The sequence below is a fragment of the Rhinatrema bivittatum genome, chromosome 6 (genome assembly GCF_901001135.1).
Source record: "Rhinatrema bivittatum chromosome 6, aRhiBiv1.1, whole genome shotgun sequence".
NCBI lineage: Eukaryota > Metazoa > Chordata > Amphibia > Gymnophiona > Rhinatrematidae > Rhinatrema > Rhinatrema bivittatum.
In genome coordinates this window covers 193479044-193505971 of record NC_042620.1, presented here as the reverse complement: position 1 = coordinate 193505971, position 26928 = coordinate 193479044, and the positions used below count along the sequence as shown (strand labels likewise).

Here is a 26928-nt window from a genome sequence, read left to right as displayed (position 1 = left end):
AAAAGAGATTTGGAAAAGTCTATAACACATTTTCAGCCAGGTAGATTTAAATAAATTATTGCTATCCCTGATACTGAGAAAGAGCATTAGATCTTCTTTATGGGATTTGCCAGATACTTGCGACCATGATGCTGCTCTAGATGGACCTAACATGGCAATTCTTATGACTTTTAAAGATTTCTTAGACTTCACATTAAAATTCTCCCCTTGTGCTTTTCCCGTACTCACTTCTACTGTAAAACACTGTTTCAGAAAATACAGTAGTAACTACATAGAAGAAAAACATATAAACCCTCTGATTTTATGATTCAATTGCTTTATTTATTTGAAATCCCTGTTATACTGGATTGTTATCTCTCAATGTAAAAATATTTATAAGTTGAATTTATTTTTAAAATATTTTCTGATAATGTATGTATTTGATCCTTCATATTTTCTTCAGAAATATTAAGCACTATCAGAATAAATCCTGTTAAAAATGGACTCCAGAGGGCTGGTCCAGTGGCTCAGATGTTAAATGATATGCACTGCAAGTGAAGATGCAGAGTAAACAACACACACATGCAAATAAATAAAAACAGAAGGATGTTCGATACATATAACTTCATCTTTATTAATTTTAGGCCATTAAGGTTGAAGTTATATGTTTGGAACGGTTTTACTTTGATGCCACACATCCTTCTATTTTTGTTAATGATGTGCACTGCCATGCAGAAGGTCACACGTTTCAGCCCTCACAGGCCGATTCAGTAAAGATCGCAGGAGAACGGGTGCTCCATGTTGAGCGCCCGCTCTCCCAACGCCCACCCAGCCACCTCTCCTGGGACAGCAATCCTATATTTAAATGAGGGTAACGCTAAAAGGAGACACTAGAGATGATTACGCATCCCGATGTTCAATTTTACCGGCGCTAGTTTTCCGAACCCACTGACAGCCATCATTTAGGTAACAGACGCCGTTAAAATTGAGCGTCTGTTCTCCTAACTGGACCAGCAGGCACATTTTTTAAAAATATTTTTAAAACTTTTTTTTTTTTTAATTTTTGGTTCCTCCAACTTGGGCAATGTTGCGTCCGTTGCTGCTCAATGCCCTCACTCCGCCCTCTTTACCTCTGTGGCGACTCCCTCCGGGTCTGATGGACGGTTAGCTGCCGCGGCGTCTTCTTGCCGTCTCCCTCCGGTGTCCCCGGACCGGCACGACACTGTGGATCCGCCATGTTGTCTGATGACGTAGTGCACGCGCTCCGATTGATGTACCAGCAAGGGCGCGAACCTCTGGGGCATTCCCCTGGGATGATGTCATCCGCTTCCAATATAAAAGGTCTCAGTATTCGCTAACGAATCAAGTTAGCAAGAGGATTGCTGGGGATTGCTTCGACTTTTCTCCCGAGCTACTCTGCCTCCTCGGACTTAACAGGGATACCCGCTCTTCAGGGGCCTTACTCTCTTTTCTTTATTTCAGATTGCAGATAGGAACCAGTACTCGCTCCTCGAGGGCCCATGTTCCTGAACACTCTGAAGATTGTCTACTGCCTGGAAGCTATCGCAGATACAGACATTTGTGAGTTACCATCGCTCTCTCAGAGCTTTCCCTGGAACCAGGTGCTCGCTCCTCGAGGGCCTAACCCTTTCCAGCTACTGAGCTTCCTTAAGACCTTATGTGAGTTTTGTCATCTAGTTCTGGCTATGAACACAGCATACCCTGTCTACTCACTATCTATAGTTCTCTACAGCTCAGCAACCCTGGGATCGCTGTTCCAGTTCCTGAGGGACTTCAGCCCTGCCGGGCATATCAGCTCACTACTGCCATCTCTGGTGGTTCTACTAACCTGTCTAATAAAAGAACTATCTGTGTCTGTCTCCATACTCAAGCCTAGCCAGTGGTCCCTCTCAGGATATCCTCCTGGGGGCGCAGTCATCTGCCATTGGCCCAAGGATCCACCTATCTACATTCCTCTACAGCTGAGTGCCCTCTCCAAGCACTCCACTCATAACTGATTGCTAACTCCTCCCTTCTTGAGGAGTAGAGCATAACAGATTGCTAACTCCTCCCTCTATAGGAACCAGTTCGTAACAGATTGCTAACTCCTCCTTCCTCAGGAGCTGTTGCATAACAGGTTGCTAACTCTTCCCCCATCAGGAGTCTTCAGCAACAGATTCATAACAGGCAAGCATTAATTTATGAGCGTAAAATGTGCGTCTTAGCTGCACATTTTACTTTCAGTATCCCAGGTGGCTAACTATAGCCTCATCAACATACATTTGCATGCGATGAACGCTATTAGTTTCCAGGGATTTTGGCTTGCATTTTCAATGTGCTAAACCCCTTACAGCAGGGGTGGGCAGTTCCAGTCCTCGAGGGCCACAAACCAGTCTGGTTTTCAGGATATCCCTAATGCATATGCATGAGAGAGATTTGCATGCACTCTGCCTCAGTTGTATGCAAATCTATGTCATGCATATTCATTAGGATATCCTAAAACCTCGACAAGTTTGTGGCCCTTGAGGACTGGAATTGCCCACCCCTGCCTTACAGTATAAGGGATAATAGATGCACATCAAAAACGCGCGGCCAAAAGCGTGTTAGTGCGCACGGTCAAGCGCACTTTACAGAATTGGCCCGTCAGTTAGGTCTTCCACTCCTTGGGTTGGCAGGGTTGGGGCTACTGCAGAGGCAGCATTCATAGCCCCGGGGGGAGGGAGTCATAGTCATTACTTAAGGGTACCATCTAGTGGCTGAATTTGACATCCATGATTGCAGGGTTCTAGAAGAAGCCCTGGTGCATGGCTCCTGGTCCAGAACCATCAGTGCAATGACATAAATTGGGAGGAGATATAAAAATAGGGGAAAAATTCCAGGTAGTTGCAAATGAAGGCTCATAACATCAGCCCCAGTTCTGATTGAGCTTGAAGTTCAAGGAGGAAACTTCTTTGTTGAAGACAAAGACTTCATGTTTACTAACTGGCCAATGTTTGGGAAGCAGGTAGCAGGCAGGCCCTTTAAACTAGCAATAGAATTGGTTATGTGTTGATTATCTACTGAGCAACAGTCTATCACTTCCTCCTTTCTACCACTCCACTACCTCCCTCTTTTTAAATCCTCCTGCATGCCTACACTCCCTCCAGGTTCTTCTGCCACCTTCCTTCTCAGCTCATCGCGTGTGACTATGCTGGGAGGTCCTAGCCCCTGCTGCCACCAGGGAATGGAGACTGATAGTGCATACTCACAATCCCCATGCTGGCCCTTCCTTCTCTGATGTAGGTTTTCTTTCAAAACAGGAAGCCCACAGAGAGAGAGGAGGTGGGTCCACAGGGCCCAGCATCATGCAGACCAGCAATGCTGCTTCAGAAAACAGATGAGCTGAGTAAGTAGGGAGAGGGCAGGGAAAAGATGGTGGTGTGGAGAAACGGAGTAAAAAGAGGAAAGTGAAGGGAGTAGAGGCACAGATGGAGGGAGTACCCATTTTGGGGGGAGGGGGGCTGAGTTGGCAATTCTAAGTTAATATTGATCCATTTTCATTGTATTCTTTACTTTAGTTCCTAAATTTGATGCCAGAGGGCTGAATGATACACATAGTGGTAAACTGGCAAGCACTGATTTTCCTGGTTACCCTCCTAGCATGTAAACTCTTATACAAGTCTATTTTTTGTAAGTGTTAACCATTCAGTCATAGGGCCCCGGTCAAACAAGAGGCTGAGCTTGATACACAGAACTGGAATGTAAATGATGGTTGGAACTTGAATAAGGATTGCAGAAAGGCGTTTTTCTTCCAGGGCTGGAAACTTTCAAACCAGCGCGCTGGTGCACTTTGGTGTGTCTGCATCGGCACACACCCAGATACACAGCCATTTTGCAACTTGTGCTGACATATGCACACACTTTATAAAATTGCCTGGCCATGTGCTTATGTGCGCCATATTTTTAAGTGCATGCGCACCTAGGCAAGCAAATCCCAATTTTACCATGTAAGTCAAGATATTTAATAATGGGTGCGCATCCATTGCATTGCCAGTTTCACCAGTTCATTCACTAGTTTGCCCAGTTAACAGCTAGGCCCTCCAAACTACGCCCTTTTTGAAATCAAGTGAGATTTTGTGCAGTAGGAGATATGTGTGCATCTGGGCAGCTTTTTAAATCTGATAAGCACGCGTGAGCCCAACTTGTGCGTGCGTGGGCTTTTAAAATTCACCTTTAAGTGCTGAAGTAAAAACACTGGGATAGATTTTAAAAGCAGTGTGCACGGTGTACACGTGTGCTCGCTACCCAGCGTGCACACGTGTGCGCCCAATTTTATAACATGACTTTTCTCCCATTCTGGGTTTATGAGTCAAGACCTTTATAAATCAGGCCCTAAGTTTCTATTTACAAATTTATTCTCCAAAATCTTAAAAATTCTAATGTAATTAGAAGAGCAAAGATTTATGTTTAGTTCTTATTTTTGTCTAATTTTTATGAATGTTTGTATTTGTTTACCCACTTAGAACAATAGGTGGGCTATAAATGATTCAGCTGACCATGGTACAAAGGCATATGTGATGTTTTAATAGAGAAAATTGAAAGCTGGTAGCATTTGAAATAATGTTTTATTTCTATTTTTCTTTTTTTATAAGGATGTTGATTTCTTTGTTTGTGGTTCATTCTGTTTACAAAAATAGACTTTTGAAAGCAAGTAACAGTAGTTAATTTTCCACCAGCATCCCCCGATTCAGTATCAATAACTCATGCCCACTGGTTCCATTCCCAGCTGCATGCAGGCACAAAATGTGGATAACTGGTTAGAAATCATGCAATTTACTGAAGAGGACAAAAGGATGGGCATTTGCAAATACATTCTTTAAAGAAAAGACAGGAGTCCAAAAAGGTGCTGGTTCACATAAAGATACAGCTATTTCAGCAGCGTGGATCCAGAGTGGATAAGAACATAAGAAATTGCCATACTGAGTCAGACCAAGGGTCCATCAAGTCCAGCATCCTGTTTCCAACAGTGGTCAATCCAGGCTATAAGTACCTGGTAAGTACCCAAAAACTAAGTCTATCCCACGCTACTGATGCTAGTAATAGCAGTGGCTATTTTCTAAGTCAACAGGTAATGGACTTCTCCTCCAAGAACTTATCCAAACATTTTTTAAACACAGCTACACTAACTTCACTAACCACATCCTCTGGCAACAAATTCCAATGTTTAATTGTGCGTTGAGTGAAAAAGACCTTTCTCTGATTAGTTTTAAATGTGCTACATGCTAACTTCATGGAGTGACCCTTGGCCTTCTATTATCCGAAAGAGTAAATAACCGATTCACATTTACCCATTCTAGACCTCTCATGATTTTAAACACCTCTATCATATCCCCCCTCAGCTGTGCATCAATCACTGAAGTGTGGTAGTTTAGCACACATTTTTTCTGTTATTGTGTAGCCAGTAGTACAAGCTTATTCTGACTGTCTAATCTGAGTCAGTGTACTGGGCAATTCAAAGTCATTGTTTGGGGTCAGATTGAAATGTTTAAACTGGCTGTATACTAGTCATTTAGAAGAACTTTGTCTGCTGGAAAAGTCTCTTCATGTAGTCTATGTGCAGCCTAGACATTAGTGTTAGTTAGGGACAAATTATGTGTCTCTGTGCAGTGCAGCAGACATTGGGCATATGCTATAGAAATCATGATAATAATAATAATAATAATAATAAAACTGCTTTTGAGTTTCCATCGAATGCATTGAAATCACTGCAATACTACTGACACCACACAAAAGAGAATTTCATTGGCACATCGATGATCTAGCAAGTGAAATTTTATAGACACACAGATTGCATTTAACACACTGCACAAACCATGATGTATCACTTTTCTATCCCTTCAGTTTGGAAGGCTGTCCTAAACCTTTAACTTTCCAGGTCTGATGGCAAAGGACTTGTAAATCAAATGTGCTATCAATACAAAGTCAAGAGCTTTGATGACTGATGGATGGAAATATTGTACTCTAGGATGTCCACATATCAATTTGCAGCTGCTCTGCTGGACTAGATAGACACCATTCATTTTCCCAAATGAAGCCATTTTCAATGATAGGTGAAAGCCAAAACAAAAAATAAGAAAATCCCACTGTATACAGAAAAATATAAGAAATTTGTCTTATTTCCTCTTCAAATCCATTGCCTTGATAACTCTTTCAAGCATTCGGGAACCACTTTTCTGTACGTGGATACCTATTGAACCTTCAATCAGCTCTCTCTTCTTAAGAAGTGGTATACTTGGACCTTGAGAAAATGTTTCTAAGATACAAAAAAAATAAAAATAAAATAAATTAGGTTGTTTCAATTACTTTGGTGTAGAAATTTCTACATCACATAGTCACTGGAAACTGGGAGGAAAAAATGGTGAGAAGAAGTGTTCCTTCAGTCTGATTGACTCAATATATTTGTTCTCAATTACAATGGAAAGTAACAGCCTTATAAATCTGCTGTTAGTTCCTTCTTGAAGAAATAAAAAGCAGACATGCATTTCCTATTTTTGTACATAAGAATGAAAACATGTCAACTAGGTAACCATCTTACACGTGAAATACTTATTCTCTCCAATGCCCTTCACACGCAGCTTCCAATAGTAGAACAGTTATTTGGTAAAATAATTTAGGAAAATATAGAGATGATGATGATAATTATCATTCTTTGTAATATTTGTTTCTGCTCCAGCACTGTAACATGCCAGCATGTAGCATTACTATACCTGGAGGCATATCCAGTGGGAATTTCTAGTTAGACTCCCTTTAGTAGCAATGCATTATGGGCTGGATTTTCCGTTCTCGCAGAGAATGGTGAATCCAGCGGTAACGGGGGGAGGGGGGTGAGGGGGGAGCGGGGCCTGTGAAAGCCAGCAGTGATCGCACCGCCGCGATGTTATCGCTGCTGGCTTTCACACCCAATAGCGCCACCATGACAGGAGGCACTATTGGGCATGCTACTGGCGATGATAACGGTCCATACCTTATCGCTGCCAGTTAAGATAACGCTGCGTCCGCCTCCTCGCAGGCCTGACTCCTCCCCTCTCTGCCCTGACTCCACCCCCGGCAAGCTAGCGCATGCAAAAAGGGACTTTTCGCAGGCAATAGGCTTAGAAAATGACCTCCTTTAACTGGCTAGGCCTTTGGCTGTACAGTAGAAATTAAGGCTTACAGACATAAATCCATTTATGGCTTAAGGCTGGACGTGATATAGTGGACTAAATAGCAAGCAAATATATATTATTAGTGATAAACCAGATATAAACAGTAGTTGTTTATGCCTAATAGACTGTTATATTGCATAAGTAAGGTTTAGCTCATGACTTTATTAATAATTATTAATCTAATGAATATTTTTGCCACAGTTCCCAATTTTCTACCAATTATACATTTGTCACAGTTCTTCTTTCTTAAGAAAAGTGGGCTGGATTTTAAATGCCCTGCGCGCCGGCGCGTGCACAGCCCCGGGACACACGTAAGTCCCGGGGCTTCGTAAAAGGGGCAGGGAGGGGCGTGTCCGGGGTCAAGGGGCGGTTCGGGGTGGGACCGGGGGCGTGGTGCCGGCCCGGGGGCATGGTCGAGGCCTCCGGACCAGCTCCCGGGTCGAGTGTTGGCGCACCAGCAGCCAGCTGGCATGCGCAGATTTACATCTGCTTTCAGCAGGCGTAAATCTGCCAACAAAAGGTAGGGGGGTGGTTTAGATAGGGCCGGGGGGGTGGGTTAGGTAGGGGAAGGGAGGGGAAGGTGCGGGGGGGGGGGTGGAAAGAAAGTTCCCTCCCAGGCCGCTCCGATTTCGGAGCGGCCTGGGAGGGAACAGGCAGCGCTCGCCAGGCTCGGCGCGCGCAGGTTGCACAAATGTGCATCCTCTTGCGCACGCCGACCCCGGATTTTATAAGATACGTGCGGCTACACGTGTATCTTATAAAATCCAGCGTACTTTTGTTCGCGCCTGGTGCGCGATAAAAGTACGCGCTCGCGCAAATTTATAAAATCTGCCTCAGTATGCATAATATCTTAAGTTTGAGTAGAGACCTGACATTTTATTTGTCTGTGCTCTCAAGTTATCCTTGTATGGAACAAAAGTAGAAGTACACAGTGATATATAAGTTGATTTTCTTAGCTGCATTGGGTATAATTGCTCTTCTATTTTAGCAAGCTAATTCTCTGTTTGCACATACTTAATAAAAGAGGAAGTTATAAACTGCAGCATTTCTTGGGTGAGACTTTCAGTCTATTAAGGAATAAATGGGCCCTAAGTATTTCTAATACCAATTTTAAAAAATCTGACACTGGTTAAGGTGAAAATAATGACCACGATGAATCATATTCATCTGCATGTTGGGTGCTTTGCGAGGGATGAATGTCACTAGTGTGTTTGCCACATAGTATGTTGTTATAAGTGAAATTTTGGAAACACTGGTAGGATCCTAATAATTTTTACTACTAAAAGTGAGGGACCATTCATCTTTGTAAAAGACAGCTGGAAACATTTAACAGCTCTGAGTGATGCTTTCTTATACTTTTTGAATTTGGATTTTTTTTTTATTTATTGATTGATTTTTTTAAACAAAAATTACAAACATTAACATTCTCTGAAGACACTGAAACTTCACCTTACAATATCGTGGCCCTTATAGGATTTTTTTTTTTAACCTTAGGATATGGGAAGCAGGACCCTGAAACGCTGTGGTGCTTTTACCCTTTAAGAAGTTATGTGGAGATGATCATAATATGCTTCATTCATGGCTGCTTTAATAAAGCCAGCTTCTAGAAAGGCTTTGCTTGACAAAGCCCATATCTCTTATGCTGTATGGGATCACCTCACAAAGGAGAATGGGAATTAAAGCATACTACTGTGCAAGGTTGATGGGGGAGGTCCTTTCCTCCACCATAAAACTGCATTTTGTTTTGCAGCACTCTTATCTAATATGATACAGTATCAGGAAAAATACCCCAGAAAGTGTTCCAGCAATAGGAGGCAATGGGTATAAATTACCTATAAGAGGAAGCTGCAGGACAGTCAAATTCCCACTGTAAGGCTTTCTTAGCAAGGCATAGCACACAACATTTTGAGGGCAATTTTCAAAGCCATTTCCAGCAGAAATGGTCTTTTAAAAAATGCCCTCCCTATATGCCTGCAGTTACAAGAGGCATTCCTGGGGTAGCTTTGGGAAGGAGTTTGGAACTATATGCATACTTTTTAATTTTCAAAAGCGCCGTCGGCTGCCACTAATAAAAATGGCGCTGATGGCCTTTGCCCTTACCATGTGACAGGGTATCCGTGCCATTGGCCGGCCCCTGTCACATGGTAGGAGCACTGGATGGCCCGCGCCATTTTTAAAGATGGCGCCGGCCATCCAGTGCTCCCTCCATGTGACAGGGGCCGGCCAATGGCACGGATACCCTGTCACATGGTAAGGGCACAGGGCCATCGGCGCCATTTTGATTAGTGGCAGCCGACGGCCCGGGAGCGGGAGATCGCTCCCGGGACCCCCACTGGACCAACAGGTACCTGTAAAAAGTTTTTGGGGGGGTCAGGAGGGTGGGGGAAGCTAAGGGATTAGTTTTAAAGGGTCGGGGTGGGTTTAGGGGTTATTTTTGTGTGCCGTTTTTCCCGCCCTCCCCCAAAACGATAAGAGAACCCCTACATAGCCGCACGTATCTTTTAAAATCTGGGGTCGGCACGCGCAAGGCTGTGCAAAATCGGCAGCCTGCACGCGCCGAGCCACACAGCCTGCCTCCGTTTGCTCCGAAGCCGCTCGAAATCGGAGCGACCTCGGAGGGGACTTTCTTTCCAGCGCCCCCCACCTTCCCTTTCCTTCCCCTAACTAACCCGCCCCCCGGCCTTAACTAATTCCCCCCCTACCTTTATTTCAAAAGTTACACCTAGCCGAGGCAGGCGTAACTTGCGCACGCCAGCTCGTCATGTTCTGGTCCGGGGGCTGGTCCAGAGGCCGCGTCCACGCCCCCGGAACGCCCTGGGCCAGAACCACACCCACGGCCCCGCCCCCGGAACACCCACGATGACGTGCCGGCTGCGACACACACCCCCAACACGCCCCCCAGGAAAGCCCCAGGACTTACGCACGTCCCGGGGCTTGTGTGCGCCACCAAGCCTATGCAACATAGGCTCAGCATGTGCAGGGGTAGAAGGGGCAGCTTTTCGGGGGTTACGCGCATATCTTACGCGCATACCCCTTTGAAAATCTGCCCCTTAGAGAGCAGTCAAATCCTGTCTTGTGTAAATCTGGGAACACTGGAAGTATCTGGACACTCGATGTTTTGCATCTATTGATTTTCTTGCAAGGATTTTCAGTAAACTTTAATTTGAACACACATCCAGTGAGTCCTTCCTGGTTTGTCAGGTACCTGCCCCAAAGACCTATGGCAGTGGTTCTCAACCCTGTCCTGAGGACCCCCCCAGCCAGTCGGGTTTTCATGATATCCACAATGAATATGCATGAGAGAAAATTTGCATGCTATGGAGGCAGTGTATGCAAATTTTCTCTCATGCATATTCATTGTGGATATCATGAAAACCCGACTGGCTGGGGGTGGTCCCCAGGACAGGGTTGAGAACCACTGACCTATGGTAATACACACACTTGGGAAAACACTACTTGCTGGGCCAAAAAGGTTAGCCTTCATCTCCACAGAAAGAACCCCCCTGGAGACTCAGGAAAGGGGAATGAGAAGTGTAAGGACAGCCCCAGTTATAAATTATTTTATTGCCCTTCAGATATGTAACAAACCAATTTTAAACAATCATAATCAAGGTGGCCCTCTATCAGAAAAAAATCTACACAACACCTTGAGAAATGAACTTTTACTCTATTAACTATCAAAAGAAAACTATAATAAATGTTAAAGGTGAGCGGTGTTGGTTCCATACTCAATCATGATATAGATACCTTCCAGGTTACCTTTGATCTACTCATTAACCTGCACCAACCCTCATTTTCTTGCAGTCAAATGAGTAGGGCATATCTTATGTTCTTATCTTATAATTTTTTGGAATTTTTTTGACAAACATTTTTGCATGTGAAATCTATACACCTAGCACTTTTTCAATATAATTTTTGAATACACATACCAATATTACATGAATGACTATTTTTTTTATATAAAAAAAATGGTGTTGTACGTTGTAGTTAAATAAACTACAAACGTCCAAGCAAACTGGACTTTATAATACCCTCCCAAAATCAACTTATGTGACAGCCCCGACGTGACCGTGTTTCAAAGAAAATACTTCGTCAGGGGATACTACAACGTCCTTGATGTTAACCAACAGATATATAATCCATGTTTCTCCGCCAACTTTAGGGGATACTACAAATCATAGGAAGTATTTTTTCACTCAGTATACAATAAAGCTATGGAGTCTGTTGCCAAAGGATGTGATCTCTTCAAAAGAGATCTGGACAAGTCCATGAAGGAAAAGTCCATAAACATTTATTAACCAGGTAGAATTGAGAAAGCCATCGTTTATCCCTGGGAGTGAAGTACAAGAAATAGATCAACTATTTGGAATCTGATGGGTTGTTGTGATCCAAACTGGCCACTGTCAGAGGTTGACCTTGGTCTGACACAGTATGGCACATCTTTATGTTTTTAAACTGTAAGCTGTTTCAGAATTTCATATTGGAAGACAAATGCTAATGTCATTTAATACACTGCACCTCCCTAAATTTTCTTAGAAATATTTTACGTTTATCTGGCTAACTACAGACCTGCCAGGGCTCAATGTCTGGCTAAATTAGCAGGTCTAAATTATCTGGCTAAATCCAAATATCAGCACTTATCCAGCTAAGTTAGCCAGATAAGTAGCTCCTCCCTATTATGTCCCCATTCTACTACTTAGCCAGATAAAATACTTATCTGGATAAGTACTTATCTGGTTGAGTGACAGATGCTAATCACTGACAAATATTGAAACAGTGCCACTTAGCCAGATTAGTCCATACTTAATCCATCTAATGGCACTGAATATCGGCCTCTAAATAAATAATAGAATTACTTGGCCAGAGCAGGATTTAAAAAACACTGTAGGCCTCATTCAAATGTGACCCAAATACCGCATGTTCCCCAAAGAAATTCTTGTGGAATAATATTTATTGTAAGAAAGATATTTTGCTGTAAAAAAATCATTTTTAATCAATTTCCACTGAAAAATTGTTCTATATATTCACCATTTCTTCTATTAGCAGGCATCTGTTAATTTATCTATCTCTAAGCTTCTATACAACAGGCAAACTCTTCTACCTATCTTTCTGTTCTGGTCAGCACTTATGTTTTATTTTGTCTGTCCTGTATTTCCTTTTCAGTCATAAACATGAATCCTGTTTTCTCTCTTTTTTTTTTTTAATGTGTCTCTCTAAAATCTTGTCTGTTTGAAAAGAACTTCAAAAAGAAAATTAAAACCATGGGAAAATATGCTGGGCTTGATTCAAACCATTTTTAAACCTGGGCTTGTTTTATTTATATGTAAAGGGATTCACATCCTGGAAAAGACCAAATTGGACTGTCAGACTGGCAGATTCAGCATTTTCCAGTGTGTAATAGTCCCTCCATGCAGTCAGTGTGCAGCCAAATAAAATATTTAAATTGGGCTCTTAGGGGCCATTTACTGTCACAGTTTCTCTGTGGATGGCAGATGTTTTCCACAACAATATTCTTAATATAAAAAACAGTAGATCAATACCAAAGTTGCCCATCCTTGTGGAACACACATATAAGGGATATAGAAATCTGAACTTTGCATACTTCCTGTGACTTGCAAATGGAGATTTGTGATTTTTTGTTCCTCTTCGGTTAGCTGCCTCCTGCCTAGACCATGGGTTCTGGAGAGCACACAGTCTACATAGATGTCCCAGAAAAGCTGTGCCAGGTCCCAGAAGAGAGCCCCATGCTTCAAGTTTTCTGATGACTTCAGATAGATCATAAAGTCCCAGAAGCCAGTGACGGTGTCAGAAATGCGAGGTTTCCTCATCTCCAGTAAGATGGCCGATGAGGCCTCCCAACACTGGGGGTCAGCTCGTCCCAGAGCCAGTGGATCAATGTGACTGTGGCAGGAGAAGGGGATGAAGCAAATTATTCCCATGAACAGCAGTGAATAGGGAAGTCGCATGCTGCAGTGTAGCATTCCTCTACTCCCAGAATCCATGCTATCACTGAAACTTCATTAAAAAATAAAATTTAAATTAATAAGGGGAATAGATCACCATATATTCATGCATCAGTTTATTATAAAGAATAATAGATGTATTGTGAGACATTAGCTATTTCTCATTTATTTGGCTATAGGATGAATAAAACATATTTAAGCTTTCAGGGCCAGATTGGCTGCTCACATCTCCTACATAAAAAAAAATGAAGCTTTGTAGCTCTAAAGGCAGAATCAGCCAATCTGATTGGTAGAATAGTTTAATTAGCAGGTTGTTTGCTCATTTTTCTTTCTTTATCCACAGTGAAATTAATACTTTGCCTATGTGGTTAAAAATATGGCATGTTGGCTTATAATGAGGCACGGGCATTTAAAGAGATGGAGATATTTCAAAAGGTGAGTGTAGAATCACACAAATCTAATGAATACTGAGCATCACTTTAGCTGAGTAGTCTCAAAGAAGAATTTTCCAAAAACATAACATAACAAACCTGCAACCATACCAATGTAGTCTATTTTATTAGCCTAGTTCTCTACAGGGAAACTGGACTTTGCATCTTTGTATCTGTCCTCCCCATGTCAGGATACCCTCCTCCCCCTCCCCCCCCCCAAAAAATAATATTTGATGCACTAATCTAATTTCATTCAAATCAGTTGATTTATCTTCTTGTGATTGGTTGTTTTTTCCCTTTGGGGGTTCTAGAGTATGTGTATTTTTGGTATGAGGATGGAACTGGAAAGGGACAGAGTTTGTGAAAGTTGAAAAAGGGAAGGAAGGGGAAGGAAGGGGAAGGCAGCCAGGCTTCATTCAGAAGCTCTTTGGTGACCAGACCTCCCACTCCTTCCTCTAGAAGCTTCCATCACCACATCTAAAGCCCCAATCGCTGCCTCTGGACCCTTCAAGGAGCAAGAGATCATCACAGGACAGACCCAAATGAAGGGTATACTCAAGAGTGGACTAGAAGGACTGGAAAAAAATCAGTCATCTGCAAAAGACGCAAGGTATATGGACCAAAATTCACTAAGGTATATGTACCCTGCTACTTTTGGGCAGTGACTCTCCTGCTAGGGTGGCTATTAGAATATGGGGTTTCTGTTGCTACTCTGGGAGTCACTAGATCCACTAAAGAGGGGCTACGAGAGGAAAATTTGCCCTCCTTCCTGTTGGGTCTTTCAATAACAGGAACCAAGGGGATCGAAACCCTCCCAACCGGTCTTGCAGGGGTAGAGAGGGAAGACAGGGTCTTTAAAAGTATAATACTCAGATAAGTTCAATGTTAAATTAAAGAAAACTGTTTATTTAACAGTTTTATATACCAAGAAAGTAGTATAAATCAGCAATTCAAATTTATGTGAACTTTTGAAAGTAACATTCAATGCCGAAAGTACCGTTTTACAATAGTGAATAGCATTAAAGAAATGCTTTTCTCTATCTCTTTTCCTCCTAGGATTCTTATTCCCTGTTTGATACAGATGCATACTAATATGGAACTCTCATCAGATAAGTATATGTATATATATATATATATATATATATATATCTTTATCTCTGAATAGTACAGTTTGTTCCACTTGAAGTAATGTGTAGGGATGTGAATCGTTTTTTGACGATTTAAAATATCGTCCGATATATTTTAAATCGTCAAAAATCGTTAGAGCCGCGATACAATAACAATTCCCCCGATTTATCATCAAAAAATCGTAAATCGGGGGAAGGGGGAGGGGAAGAGGGAGGGCGGGAAAACCGGCACACTAAAACAACCCTAAAACCCACCCGACCCTTTAAAATAAATCCCCCACCCTCCCGAACCCCCCCAAAATGCCTTAAATTACCTGGGGTCCAGAGGAAGGGTCCCGGTGTGATCTTTTACTCTCGGACCTCCGTGCGTTGTAGAAATGGCGCCGGCGCTACCTTTGACCTGTCATCAGGGCAAAGGTAGCGCCAGCGCCATTTTGTTTTTTTGTCCCCCGACATCAGGAGCGTAGGAGATCGCTCCCAGACCCCCACTGGACCCCCAGGGACTTTTGGCCAGCTTGGGGGGGCCTCCTGACCCCCACAAGACTTGCCAAAAGTCCAGCGGGGGTCCGGAACGACCTCCTGCAGTCGAATCGTGTTGCCGTATGGCCGGCGCCATTTTGCACAAAATGACAGGTCAAAGGTAGCGCCGGCGCCATTTCTACAACGCACGGAGGTCCGAGAGTAAAAGATCACACCGGGACCCTTCCTCTGGACCCCAGGTAATTTAAGGCATTTTGGGGGGGTTCGGGAGGGTGGGGGATTTATTTTAAAGGGTCGGGGTGGGTTTTAGGGTTGTTTTAGTGTGCCAGTTTTCCCGCCCTCCCCCTCCCCCCCACTGGACCCCAGGTAATTTAAGGCATTTTGGGGGGGTTCGGGAGGGTGGGGGATTTATTTTAAAGGGTCGGGTGGGTTTTAGGGATGTTTTAGTGTGCCGGTTTTCGATTTACACGATTTACATGATTTACACGATATTTAAAAGACCCAAACTGCGACGATTCGATTCCCTCCCCCTCCCAGCCGAAATCGATCGTTAAGACGATCGATCACACAATTCACATCTCTAGTAATGTGTATGTAAAGCAGATGTTTGCTTAAGAGTGATGATTCTTTTCTTATGCTCCACTTTACAGTTGTTCTGGTGTATTTGCTGGCAGCGGATAAAGGTAAGTTTGTTTTTTGTATATATTTCTTTCTTTCTTGGCGTTTCTTAAGTTAGTCTGAGTCTTTTAATACTTTTGCTTTGTTCTCTATCTCTCTCTTTTGCTTTCACTGTGTGCATTTCTGTATCTCTTGCTTTCTTGTTCAGTCTGGCCAGACAGTGTTTGTTTTGAGTGCATTCCAAATAAAGTCCAGTGTTACTCAGTCTCCTCACATTGTAGAGCCTTGGTGAGTCTTTGCCTCTGGTCTATGGATCTTTGAGTGTGCTGTCTGTAGTTCGGTTCTCTCAGTCATCTCCTTGTCTGTCAAAAGTTTCATGACTATCTTTAAATAACATACAACATGTGTTCCCTAATTACTCTTGCGTCTCCCTCTTCCGAAGATGTACTACTGGTATTGCTACATGTAGAGTCTTCGTCTTCTAATTGAACTTGTTCTAGTTTAGTGAAGAAATGAAAAGATAAGCAAAGGACCCTGCTCAGGCTAACAGATGGAATGAGCAATGTCTTATTCACTCTTGTGGGTTCTGACATACACTATTACACTCTTCTCCTTTATTTCTGTGGTTCAGAAAGGACATAAGCTCCAGGACAGATATATTTTATTCAGAGACAGAAGATGAAAATATCCCACTGTCCTTCCCTTTCTTTTCTCACTAATACCTTTCTGTTGTTGTCTCTGCTGTTCAGATTCGGGCGGATTTTAAAAGCCCTGCTCGCATAAATCCGCCCGGATTTACGCGAGCAGGGCCTTGCGCGCCGGCGCGCCTATTTTCCATAGGCCGCCGGCACGCACAGAGCCCCGGGACGCGCGTAGGTTCCGGGGTTTTTGGAAGGGGGCGTGTCGGGGGCGGGACACGATGACGCTGCGTTTTGGGGGCGGGACACGGCATTTCGGGGGCGGGACCAGGGGCATGGCGCCGGCCCGGGGGCGTGGTCCAGGCCTTCGGACCAGCCCCCGGGTCGGAGGACGACGCGCCAGCAGTCCGCTGGCGCGCGTAGATTTACGTCTGCTTCTCGCAGGCGTAAATCTACGGACAAAGGTAAGGGGGGTTTAGATAGGGCCGGGGGGCTGGGTTAGCTAGAGGAAGGGAGGGGAAGGGGAGGGGAGGGCGAAAGAGAGTTCCCTCCGAGGCCGCTCTGATTTCGGAGTGGCCTCGGAGGGAATGGAGGCAGGCTGCGCGGCTCGGCGCACGCCGGCTGCCCAAAATCGGCAGCCTTGCGCGCGCCGATCCAGGATTTTAGAGGATACGCGCGGCTATGTGCGTATCTGATAAAATCCAGCGTACTTTTGTTTGCGCCTGCTGCGCAAACAAAAGTACGCAATCGCGCTGTTTTTAAAAATCTACCCCATTGTCAGGGCTGACACAGTTTTAATTATTCTTAATATTCTTAAGGAGATAGCAGTTAATGTCTCTCGCCAAGACAAACGTCCTTGATGTCAGTTTCTGAAACTGTCCTACATAATTCATTGACTTTTCCTCAGGTGTTTCACAATTCAGGGAGATTTTTCTTGAAGTTAGACATGGGATCCCCTCTAGCACTGTCCCTCTGTGCAGAGTTTTACTTTCATTTAAAGTAACCACTCTGATAACATGAATATTAACACCAGCCACCTGGTTGCAATTTCTTTTTCTCTCTCAGTTTACTTGTCCCTCTGTCTCAAACTCAGGGTTAAGCAGGCGCTTAAAACGACCTCCTGAATGAGCTCAGAAAGTTTATGGCAAATCACTCATAAAGGATACACAATTAAATCAAAGTGTCATTTTAAAATTATTTTTCTTTCACACATTATCTTCTTTCCGCAATTCTATCTCAATTAAACTGGGAAAAAAATCATGCGGCCCAGTTGTATTTACAAATATCTGTCTGGCCTGCACCTTATCTGGAGTTTCTAGGATTAAATACTCTCTAAACAACTTCATTCACTCTTAAACATGCAGACATTAACAAGTTTTCCTAAATTCCCTCTGTATATCACAATATTGAACACAAAACAGGCCCTATGAAAGAAGCAAAGGCAGCATCAACCTGCTCTCGTCTGTGTCTAGTCTCTCTCTCCTCATGCTAAAGCTCTCACCAGATAATGGGGATTGGTAATTTGCAAACACTTCAGCATGGAATTTCCATCAGTCCTAGCTTTAGCAGGACTAAGGGGGTCATTTTCTTACCGTATCGCATGTGAAAAGGACCTTTTCGCGTGCGATAGCTTCATAGGGGTGGAGTCGGGGCGGCGGCAGCACTGGAAGAGGAGGAGTCAGGGAGGCACCGGGGCGGACACGGCGGAAACATCGCTGGTGGTGAAAAGGTGGGAACCCTTATCACTGCCAGTAGCGCGCCCAATAGCACCACCTTTTACGATGGCGCTATTGGGTGTGAAAGCTGGCAACAATAACACCGCTGGCCCGCCGCTTTGCCCCGCCCCCCGTTACCGCGAAATTCAGAGAGAAAATCTAGCCCTAATGTAGCAAACTGAATAATCAAAATCTGCAGCCCTGCTCCTCCTTCTCTGTTCACTCTACTTCAGTCCTGCCCACCCATTGTAACAGGACTAGGAGAGGAAGACAGAAAAAAAACCTCTCTCACAGCTGATTCCTCACCTCCCCTGAGGCTTTTAAGCTTCCCAGAGTTTCTCTGCTCCTGTCAGCACTGATAACATGATGCTGTTGTTTTTATTTTCTCTGCAGCCTGTCATTGCCTGCACTTAGACAGGCCGATGCAATATAGTGTGCTCGGCCGAGCGAACAGGTTTACACATGCTTGGACGCGCATTTTGAACGCACATCCAAAATCCCTCATGCAATAAGGGAATTAGCGCATCCAAAACGTGAGTCCAAACCAGCACGTAGCTAATAGCACCCATCACATATAAATTAATGTTGATGAGACTATTAGCTATTACCCCCAATGCAAAAAAAAAATGTGCACCCGACACGCACATTTTTACTCTTAAAAATTAACGCCTGCCCCGGAGCAGGCGTTAATTCTTGAGAAGCTCCAAAAGTAAACAGAGAAGCAGAAAATACTGCTTCTCTGTAGTTCCTCCGACTTCATATCGTAGTAATATTAAGTCGGAGGAACCGAAAAAAGGTGAACCGGCCAAAAAAAAATATATATATCGCCTGTGGTCAGGTTAGGAAATGGACACTTAATTAATGAGTGTCCATGTTCCTAAACCTGTTGACTGTGCACATGTAATGAAAATGGATGCTCGTAAAATTGAGCATCATTTTCTAGGGATGTGCAGAAGGAAAAAATTGGTTTTGATTCTTATTCGTTTCGCCAGGACCCAAATTCATTGCATTCGTTTTCTGGGAAAAATCCCAATTTGTTTGATTCATTTGATTCGTTTTCCATTAAAGTGAATGGGGGAAGAATTTGCAGCCTATTTTTGGCTGCAGAATTGGGGTTTTCTTATCAATTCTGATGAAACTTCTGGGGAGCAATCATCAGAATGAGAAAAGAGCTCCAAGGTACTTAGACTGTGGCAAAGTGGCACCAAAGTGGCATGAATAGCCTAAGGCAGTGGTCCCCAACCCTGTCCTGGGGGCCCACCAGCCAGTCGGGTTTTCAGGATATCCACAATGAATATGCATGAGAGAAAATTTGCATGTTATGGAGGCAGTGCATGCAAATTTTCTCTCATGCATATTCATTGTGGATATCTTGAAAACACGACTGGCTGGTGGGCCCCCAGGACAGGATTGGGGACCACTGGCCTAAGGCACTTTAAAGGGGCAAAGGGGTACCAGGAGTGGCAAGAGTGCTTTAACAGAGGTGCAAAGCAGCAGCGAGAGTGTCAAAAACACACCACAGCTTCAAAAGAGAGCACCAATAACAGATGCATGAACCCTCGAAGGCAGCATGACAGGCAAAGTGGTAAGATAAGTGGCATCAACATCCTATAGCACAATGAAGGGGGAACATAGCAAGCAGAAAGACTAGCACCAACACACTGAGGAACCATGAGAGTGGCAAGAGCACCACAAGGAGTTGAGTGAGTCATCTGGTGTATGGCAGAAAGGCAGAGTGGCAGAAAATTGATAGGGGCAAGACAGGCTGGCAGAGCGGAGGTAGTCTGGTCCCTGTGGTTCTGATAGGGGCTAGACAGGCCGGCAGAGCTGAGGTAATCAGGTCGCTGAGGTTCTGATAGGGGCAACACAGGCTGGCAGAGTGGAGGTAGTCAGGTAGGGAAAGACAAGACAAGACTCAGCATGTGGCGCGACTGTCAACTGGGGCGTACTGGACCAAGGAGTCAAACACGTGTGCTAGGACCTGAAACATGATGAACTATGCCTGGGTGGGGTGGAGCATTGCTGCTGTGCACAGGGCCGGTGCAAACCTTACAGCCTGGAACCCTACCCCCACCTCCCCATACACAATTTTAAATTATGCATTTAACACATATTTTACATGAAAAGTGACATTCTGAGGTAAAATTAATATATATGTTATTGTGATAATTTCATGCATTGTTATGATGATAACAAGAAAACTTTGCATCTTGGAATTCATATGGCATCATACCTATTGTGATATATTTCGGCATGGTCCTCCTGTATCAACACAGTACTATCTGCCAACACTCAAAGAATAACAACCCTACCTATGAAAAAGAAAACCACAAATATTACACCACAGTCTAAAATATCAATACACCTCCTATCAGGAAAACAGAACAGGCCAAGCTACTACAGATCCCTACAGAGAAACCACATGCTAAAGGAATGCTTCATCTTAGTCTTTGCATGCAGAACACAAACCCTCACCAAATATAAAATAAAGCCACATAAAGTATAAATAGAAATGTGCAGACAAGAACTGAACTGTAAAACGCTTCACGCCAGATTCTATACAGTGTAACAATGGAAAAACAAACATTTAACCGTTCCTCGTGAAACAAATCAATAAAATCAAGATATAAAACATTAATCATAATTATAAAATCATACAAATAAAATAATTTCAAAACAGCTGATGAATAGAATATCCAATAATTAAAGACTCATGCAAATTTTGAAAGCTTTACCAAACACCAATAAAATATTTCAAACAGCAGACACATCACATACTACCCAATAATTAAAATGGTAGTCAATCAAGAAAAATGAACTTAAAAAGCCACCTTTACTTACCCTCTCCAGCAGTTCTCCTACTCCTTTCCCTTGCAGGCCACATCAGAAGCAGCAGAAGCTGTCCTCTTCCTTAGGGACAACCAGTCTCTTCTGTCTCTCACACACATACACACCAGACACACCCTCAGGACCAGTTTCTGTCTCTTGCACACCAATCATCTCCCCAACCAGTCTCTCTCTCTCCCTCACACATACACACACACACACCAGTCATCTCCCTGATCAGTCTTTCTCACACATACTCACGTCACCTCTCTGGTCAGTCTCTCTCAATCACACAATGCTCTCGCTCTCTCTTACTTACACACAGGCTTTCAATCACACACAGGCTCTCTCTATTTCACTTACACACAAGCTCTCAATCACACACATGTTCTATCTCACTTACAAACAGGCTCAATCACATACATGCCCTCTCTCACAGCCACAAACCAGCCAAAAATATGCTCTATCTCTCTCTCACACACACACACATTGACACACACAAGCACCCTCCCTGACTCACATATACACCACACACATACAGAAGCACCCTCCCTATCTCACATACATGAAGCACCTTCCCTGTCTCCCACACAGAAGCACCATTCCTTTCTCACGTACACACCACATACACACACAGAGAAGCACCATTCCTTTCTCACATACACACCACATACACACACACAGAAGCACCCTCCCTATCTCACATACATGAAGCACCTTTTCTATCTCACACACAGAAGCACTATTCCTTTCTCACACATACACAGAGAAGCACCATTCCTTTCTCACATACACACCACATACACACACACAGAAGCACCCTCCCTATCTCACATACATGAAGCACCTTCCCTGTCTCACACACAGAAGCACCATTCCTTTCTCACATACACACACACACAAGCACCATTCCTTTCTCACATACATAAGAACATAAGAACATAAGAAAATGCCATACTGGGTCAGACCAAGGTTCCATCAAGCCCAGCATCCTGTTTCCAACAGTGGCCAATCCAGGCCATAAGAATCTGCCAAGTACCCAAAAACTAAGTCTATTCCATGTTACCATTGCTAATGGAGGTGGCTATTCTCTAAGTGAACTTATCCAATCCTTTTTTAAACACAGCTATACTAACTGCACTAACCACATCCTCTGGCAACAAATTCCAGAGTTTAATTGTGCGTTGAATAAAAAAGAACTTTCTCCGATTAGTTTTAAGTGTGCCCCATGCTAACTTCATGGAGTGCCCCCTAGTCTTTCTATTATCCGAAAGAGTAAATAACCAATTCACATTTACCCGTTCTAGACCTCTCATAATTTTAAACATCTCTATCATATCCGCCCTCAGCCGTCTCTTCTCCAAGCTGAAAAGTCCTAACCTCTTTAGTCTTTCCTCATAGGGGAGCGAGCCATCCAGTGCTCCTACCATGTGACAGGGGCCGGCCAATGGCACGGATACCCTGTCACATGTTAAGGGCAAAGCGCCATCGGCGCCATTTTGATTAGTGGCAGCCGACGGCCCGAGAGCGGGAGATCACTCCCGGGACACCCACTGGACCACCAGGTACCTATAGAGAGTTTTTTGGGGGGTCGGGAGGGTGGGGGAAGCTAAGGAATTAGTTTTAAAGGGTCAGGGTGGGTTTAGGGGTTATTTTTGTGTGCCGTTTTTCCTGCCCTCCCCCAAAACGATAAGAGAACCCCCACGAACAATATCGTGGGGTTTTCCTATCGTTTTGGGGGAGCCCTCGATTTCTGACGATTTTGAACACCTTGCATGTCCCCATTTTGATTATACATCAACGACGTAAGTTGTAATTCGTCTGCGTCCGAAGCCCGATTCACATCCCTAAAGCTTGTTCCACTTCAGATAATGTGTATGTAAAGCAGAAGTTTGTTTAAGAATGTATGATTCTTTTCTTTTGCTCCACTTCACAGGTGTTCTGGTGTATTTCCTTGCAACGAATAAAGTATGTCTTTTGTATAGGTTCCTTTCTTTCTTGGCATTTCTTAATTTTGTCTGAGTCCTTTAACACTGTAGCTTTGTCATGTACTCATAAGTGATGAGAGAGAGAGAGACTCCTTTAAAGAGACAATCTGTCTATATATCTCCCTCTGTAAGAGGGGCACTTTCAACTCAGGGTGGGTTGGGAGGGGCAGTGTTACAAGGGTATACAGACCCTTGCACCCTAGGCAGACCAATGTAACACTGCCTTCCACAAAAAACCCATCCTGAGTTGAAAGTTTCCCTCTTACAGAGGGAGAGATATAGAGTGTCAGATTGTCTCTTTAAAATAGTCTCTGTCTCCACATTACATTTCATTTGCCCTTTTTCATGCCCAGTCTCCTAGTTTTGCAATGTCCTCTTGCAATTTCTCACAATCCTCTTGTGATTTAACAACTTTGAATAATTTATGTCATCTGCAAATTTGATCACCTCACTTGATGGTCCATTTCCAGTTTGTTTCTAAAAATATTAAAAGCAATGGCCCCAGAACAGATCCCTGGGACACTCCACTATTCACCTTTCTTCATTGGGAATATTTACCATTTAGACCTACTCTCTGTTTTCTATCTTTTAACCAATTGACAATCCACAATAGGATACTGCCCCCTATCCCATGACTTTTTAATTTCCTAAATAGCCTCCCATGAGGGACTTTGTCAAATGCTTTCTGGAAATCCAGATACACTATATCATCTGGCTCACCTTTACCCTTATTTACGTCCTCAAAAACCTGTAGCAAATTTGTGAGGCAAGACTTCCCTTGGCTAAATTAGTGTTGCTTTGTCCCATTAAACTATGCTTACCTATAATGTTCAGCAATTTTGTTCTTTATGATAGTTCTACCATTTTGCCAGGCACAGATTCGGACTCATTGGTCTCTAATTTTCTGGAACATCCCGTGATCTCTTTAAAAATTGGTGTTACATTGGCAATCCTTCAGTCTTCAGGCACCATAGATAATGTAATTGATAGTTTACAAATTTCCAATAGCAAGTCTACAATTTCATTTCTCAGTTCTTTCATTCTCCAACATTTATTGGAGCACTTGCGGATTCCCACTACCACTATGAAGTCTCCGCTACTCCTATCTTCAATCCATGGAGAGCCCTTGCCGGGTGAAGTAATCCAGCTCACCGAACCAGTATGTCTGCAGACTGGTGCTCTCCATTCTGAAACTATCTCCTTCTTTGTTTTAGAGAAGGCCATGCACCCTATAGTGCTGGAGCTGCAGCAGCATATGCCTCAGTTCAATTGGGCTACTCTGGAGCTTTCAAGATGGGGCCCAGAATGTCATGATAAATGCCTGATGGAGGTCACTCCTATACCCTGCATGCCTACTACTCCAGTGATGCCGGGGTTGCCGCCTCAGTATGCATCATTCCAAGATGTTTTCTCCAAAGAAGCTGCAGACATATTACCGCCTCACAGATCCTGCGATTGCACTATTAATCTGAAGTCAAATACTGAACCACCCAAGTGTTATAGTTAGTGAGGTTTGGGTGGACCCTTGGACACTGTGGCAGCTGACCACGCCCATGGGGGGAAGTCCCGTGAGGGGCCACAGGTCAGGTTCAGCTCTGGACACACAAACACAGATAGTTCTTTATTTAGACAGTTTGAGAAGCAACCAGAGGTGGCAGAAGTGAGTAGATATTGTAGCCCGGCTAGGCTAGTAATCCCCAGGGCGCTGGAACAGCGGTTTTTCCAGTAGCAGTGCTGTAGGGGAGAGAACTGAGAAAGTGAGTACCATAGAACATTCACAGGGTCCCAAATATGGAGAAGCCCTGAGATAGGGAGAGTTGGCCCTCGAGGAGCGAGTACCAGATCCCTGGAGGTAGAGAGACTTGTTGGCAAAGTACTCGCACAGCGGTTCCACGTAAGAGATGCAACTGGCATTGGAATGAGGGCAGGCCCTTGAGGAGCGAGTACCTGGTTCCAGGGAGGCAGCTCTAAGGAGTAGATGATAACAGTACTCACTGATGGTGTCTGTAGCGAATTCTTCCAAGTAGAAGAGGAGATAGATGCAGGCAGCGAGTCAGGGAACATGGGCCCTCAAGGAGCGAGTACCGGTTACCTGATAGCGACTTGAAAGAAACAATGAGGCCCCCGAAGAGCGGGTACCCCGTTAGCAGAAAGAGTCCAATAGGAGTTGGAAGGCAGAGTAGCTGGGTATGGAGAGCGAATCCCATTCATGAGAACCCTTGCTAACTCAACAGCTAGCAATAAACAGTAGGCTTAAATATCCAGGCAGCATGACGTCATCACAGGGGGCGCCCCTGAGGAACGCGCCAATGAGGAAATAAGAATGAGGGCCACGTGGCGCGCGCCCCCTAAGGTACCTGAAGAGCATGGCGGGAGGCAGCACCCAAGCCAGTCCGGGGACGCCGGAGAGGATGGCAGATAGACGCCGTGGCAGCCAAGCGTCCATGTGGAGCAGGAGGAGTCGCAAGAAAGGAAAGTTAGGCAGAGTGAAGCCATTAGGCAGCGACGGTCACAACACCAAGGGACGAGTGTACCCTCTCTCCATGGCAGAGAATAAAGCCATGTCTGAATATATTCAGGAAAACCTTCAAAAAGGCTTCATAAGACCTTCCAAGTTTCCTGCTGGTGCAGGTTTCTTCTTTGTGGGAAAGAAGGACGGAACATTACGGCCCTGTATAGATTAAAGAGGTCTCAATGAGATAACCGTGAAAGATCGTTACCCGCTACCTCTCTTCTCAGAGCTATTTGACAGACTACAAGAAGCTAAGATCTTTTCCAAGCTTGATCTTAAAGGAGCCTACAACTTACTCCGCATTCACGCAGGCGATGAATGGAAGACGGCCTTCAACACCCAGGACGGTCACTTTGAATATTTAGTGATGCCCTTTGGCCTGTGCAACGCCCCGGCTGTCTTTCAAAATTTAATGAATGACATTTTCAGGGATCTCCTCTACAAATGTGTGGTCATTTACTTAGATGACATCTTGATTTTCTCCCAAGACAAGACCACTCATCTGGAGGATGTCAAGAGAGTGCTGCAAAGACTTCGTGACAACCATCTATACGCGAAGCTAAGTGCGAATTTCACAAAGAATCAGTGACTTTTCTAGGATACATTGTTTCCAACCATGGCTTCCAGATGGATCCACAGAAGCTGGAGACCATAAAGAACTGGGCTCAACCCACAGGTCTGAAGGCTCTCAGACATTTCTAAGGTTTCATCAACTATTATAGGTCTTTCATCAAGAACTACTCCTCGCTCACTGTTCCGCTCACTGCGATGACGAAGAAAGGTGCCAATGTTGCTAATTGGTCTAAGGAGGCCATATCTGCATTCCAGAAACTAAAAGATGCCTTCTCGAGCAAGCCGTGTCTCCGACACCCGGATCCCACTAAGCCCTTCATTGTTGAGGTCGATGCCTCATATATTGGTGTAGGGGCCGTGCTAAGCCAAACCGGGATTTCCAAGGCTTACAACCATGCTCATTCTTCTCTCGTCACTTCTCTCCTGCAGAGAAAAATTACGGAATAGGAGATAAAGAGCTCCTGGCAATAAAGATGGCATTCGAGGAGTGGTGCCCTTGGCTCGAAGGAGCGCAACATCAAGTCACAGTCTTCACAGACCATAAGAATTTGGAATACCTCCGCCACGCCGCAGCACCTAAACCATAGGCAAGCGAGATGGTCTCTGTTTTTCAACAGATTCGACTTTGTGCTAAAGTACCACCCTGGAGATAAAAACATCAGAGCAGATGCCTTATCTCGCTCATTCCTCTCTGAGGATACCCCAAAGGAACCGCAACACATCATTGACCCAAAGAGAGTCATTTTGGCAGCTACACATTCAGTACCTGCAGGTAAAGCCATCGTTCCCAAAAACCTCAGGAAAAAGTTGTTAGCATGGGCTCACGACTCTAAACTGGCTGGATACCCTGGTCAACGCAAAACTCTGTCTAAACTGCAAATGTTTTACTGGTGG

The 26928-nt window shown here is 44.1% G+C and overlaps 1 protein-coding gene across 1 annotated transcript; it reads right to left on the bottom strand.

Moving 5' to 3' along the window:
* Positions 1-6131: 6131 nt before the first annotated feature.
* Positions 6132-13165, bottom strand: FAM237A (family with sequence similarity 237 member A). Its single transcript, XM_029607919.1, has 2 exons — positions 12757-13165; positions 6132-6271 (listed from the first exon to the last, which is right to left on the bottom strand). Exons 1-2 carry the CDS (start codon positions 13163-13165, stop codon positions 6132-6134), a joined length of 549 nt encoding a protein of 182 aa, XP_029463779.1.
* Positions 13166-26928: the final 13763 nt, after the last annotated feature.

Coding starts and splice junctions, on each gene's coding strand:
- FAM237A (XM_029607919.1), bottom strand. CDS start 13,165: ATGGATTCTGGGAGTAGAGGAATGCTACACTGCAGCATGCGACTTCCC. Junction 6,272..12,756: donor AGTCACAGGAAGTATGCAAA/GTTCAGATTTCT, acceptor TTTGTATCTTAG/AAACATTTTCTCAAGGTCCA.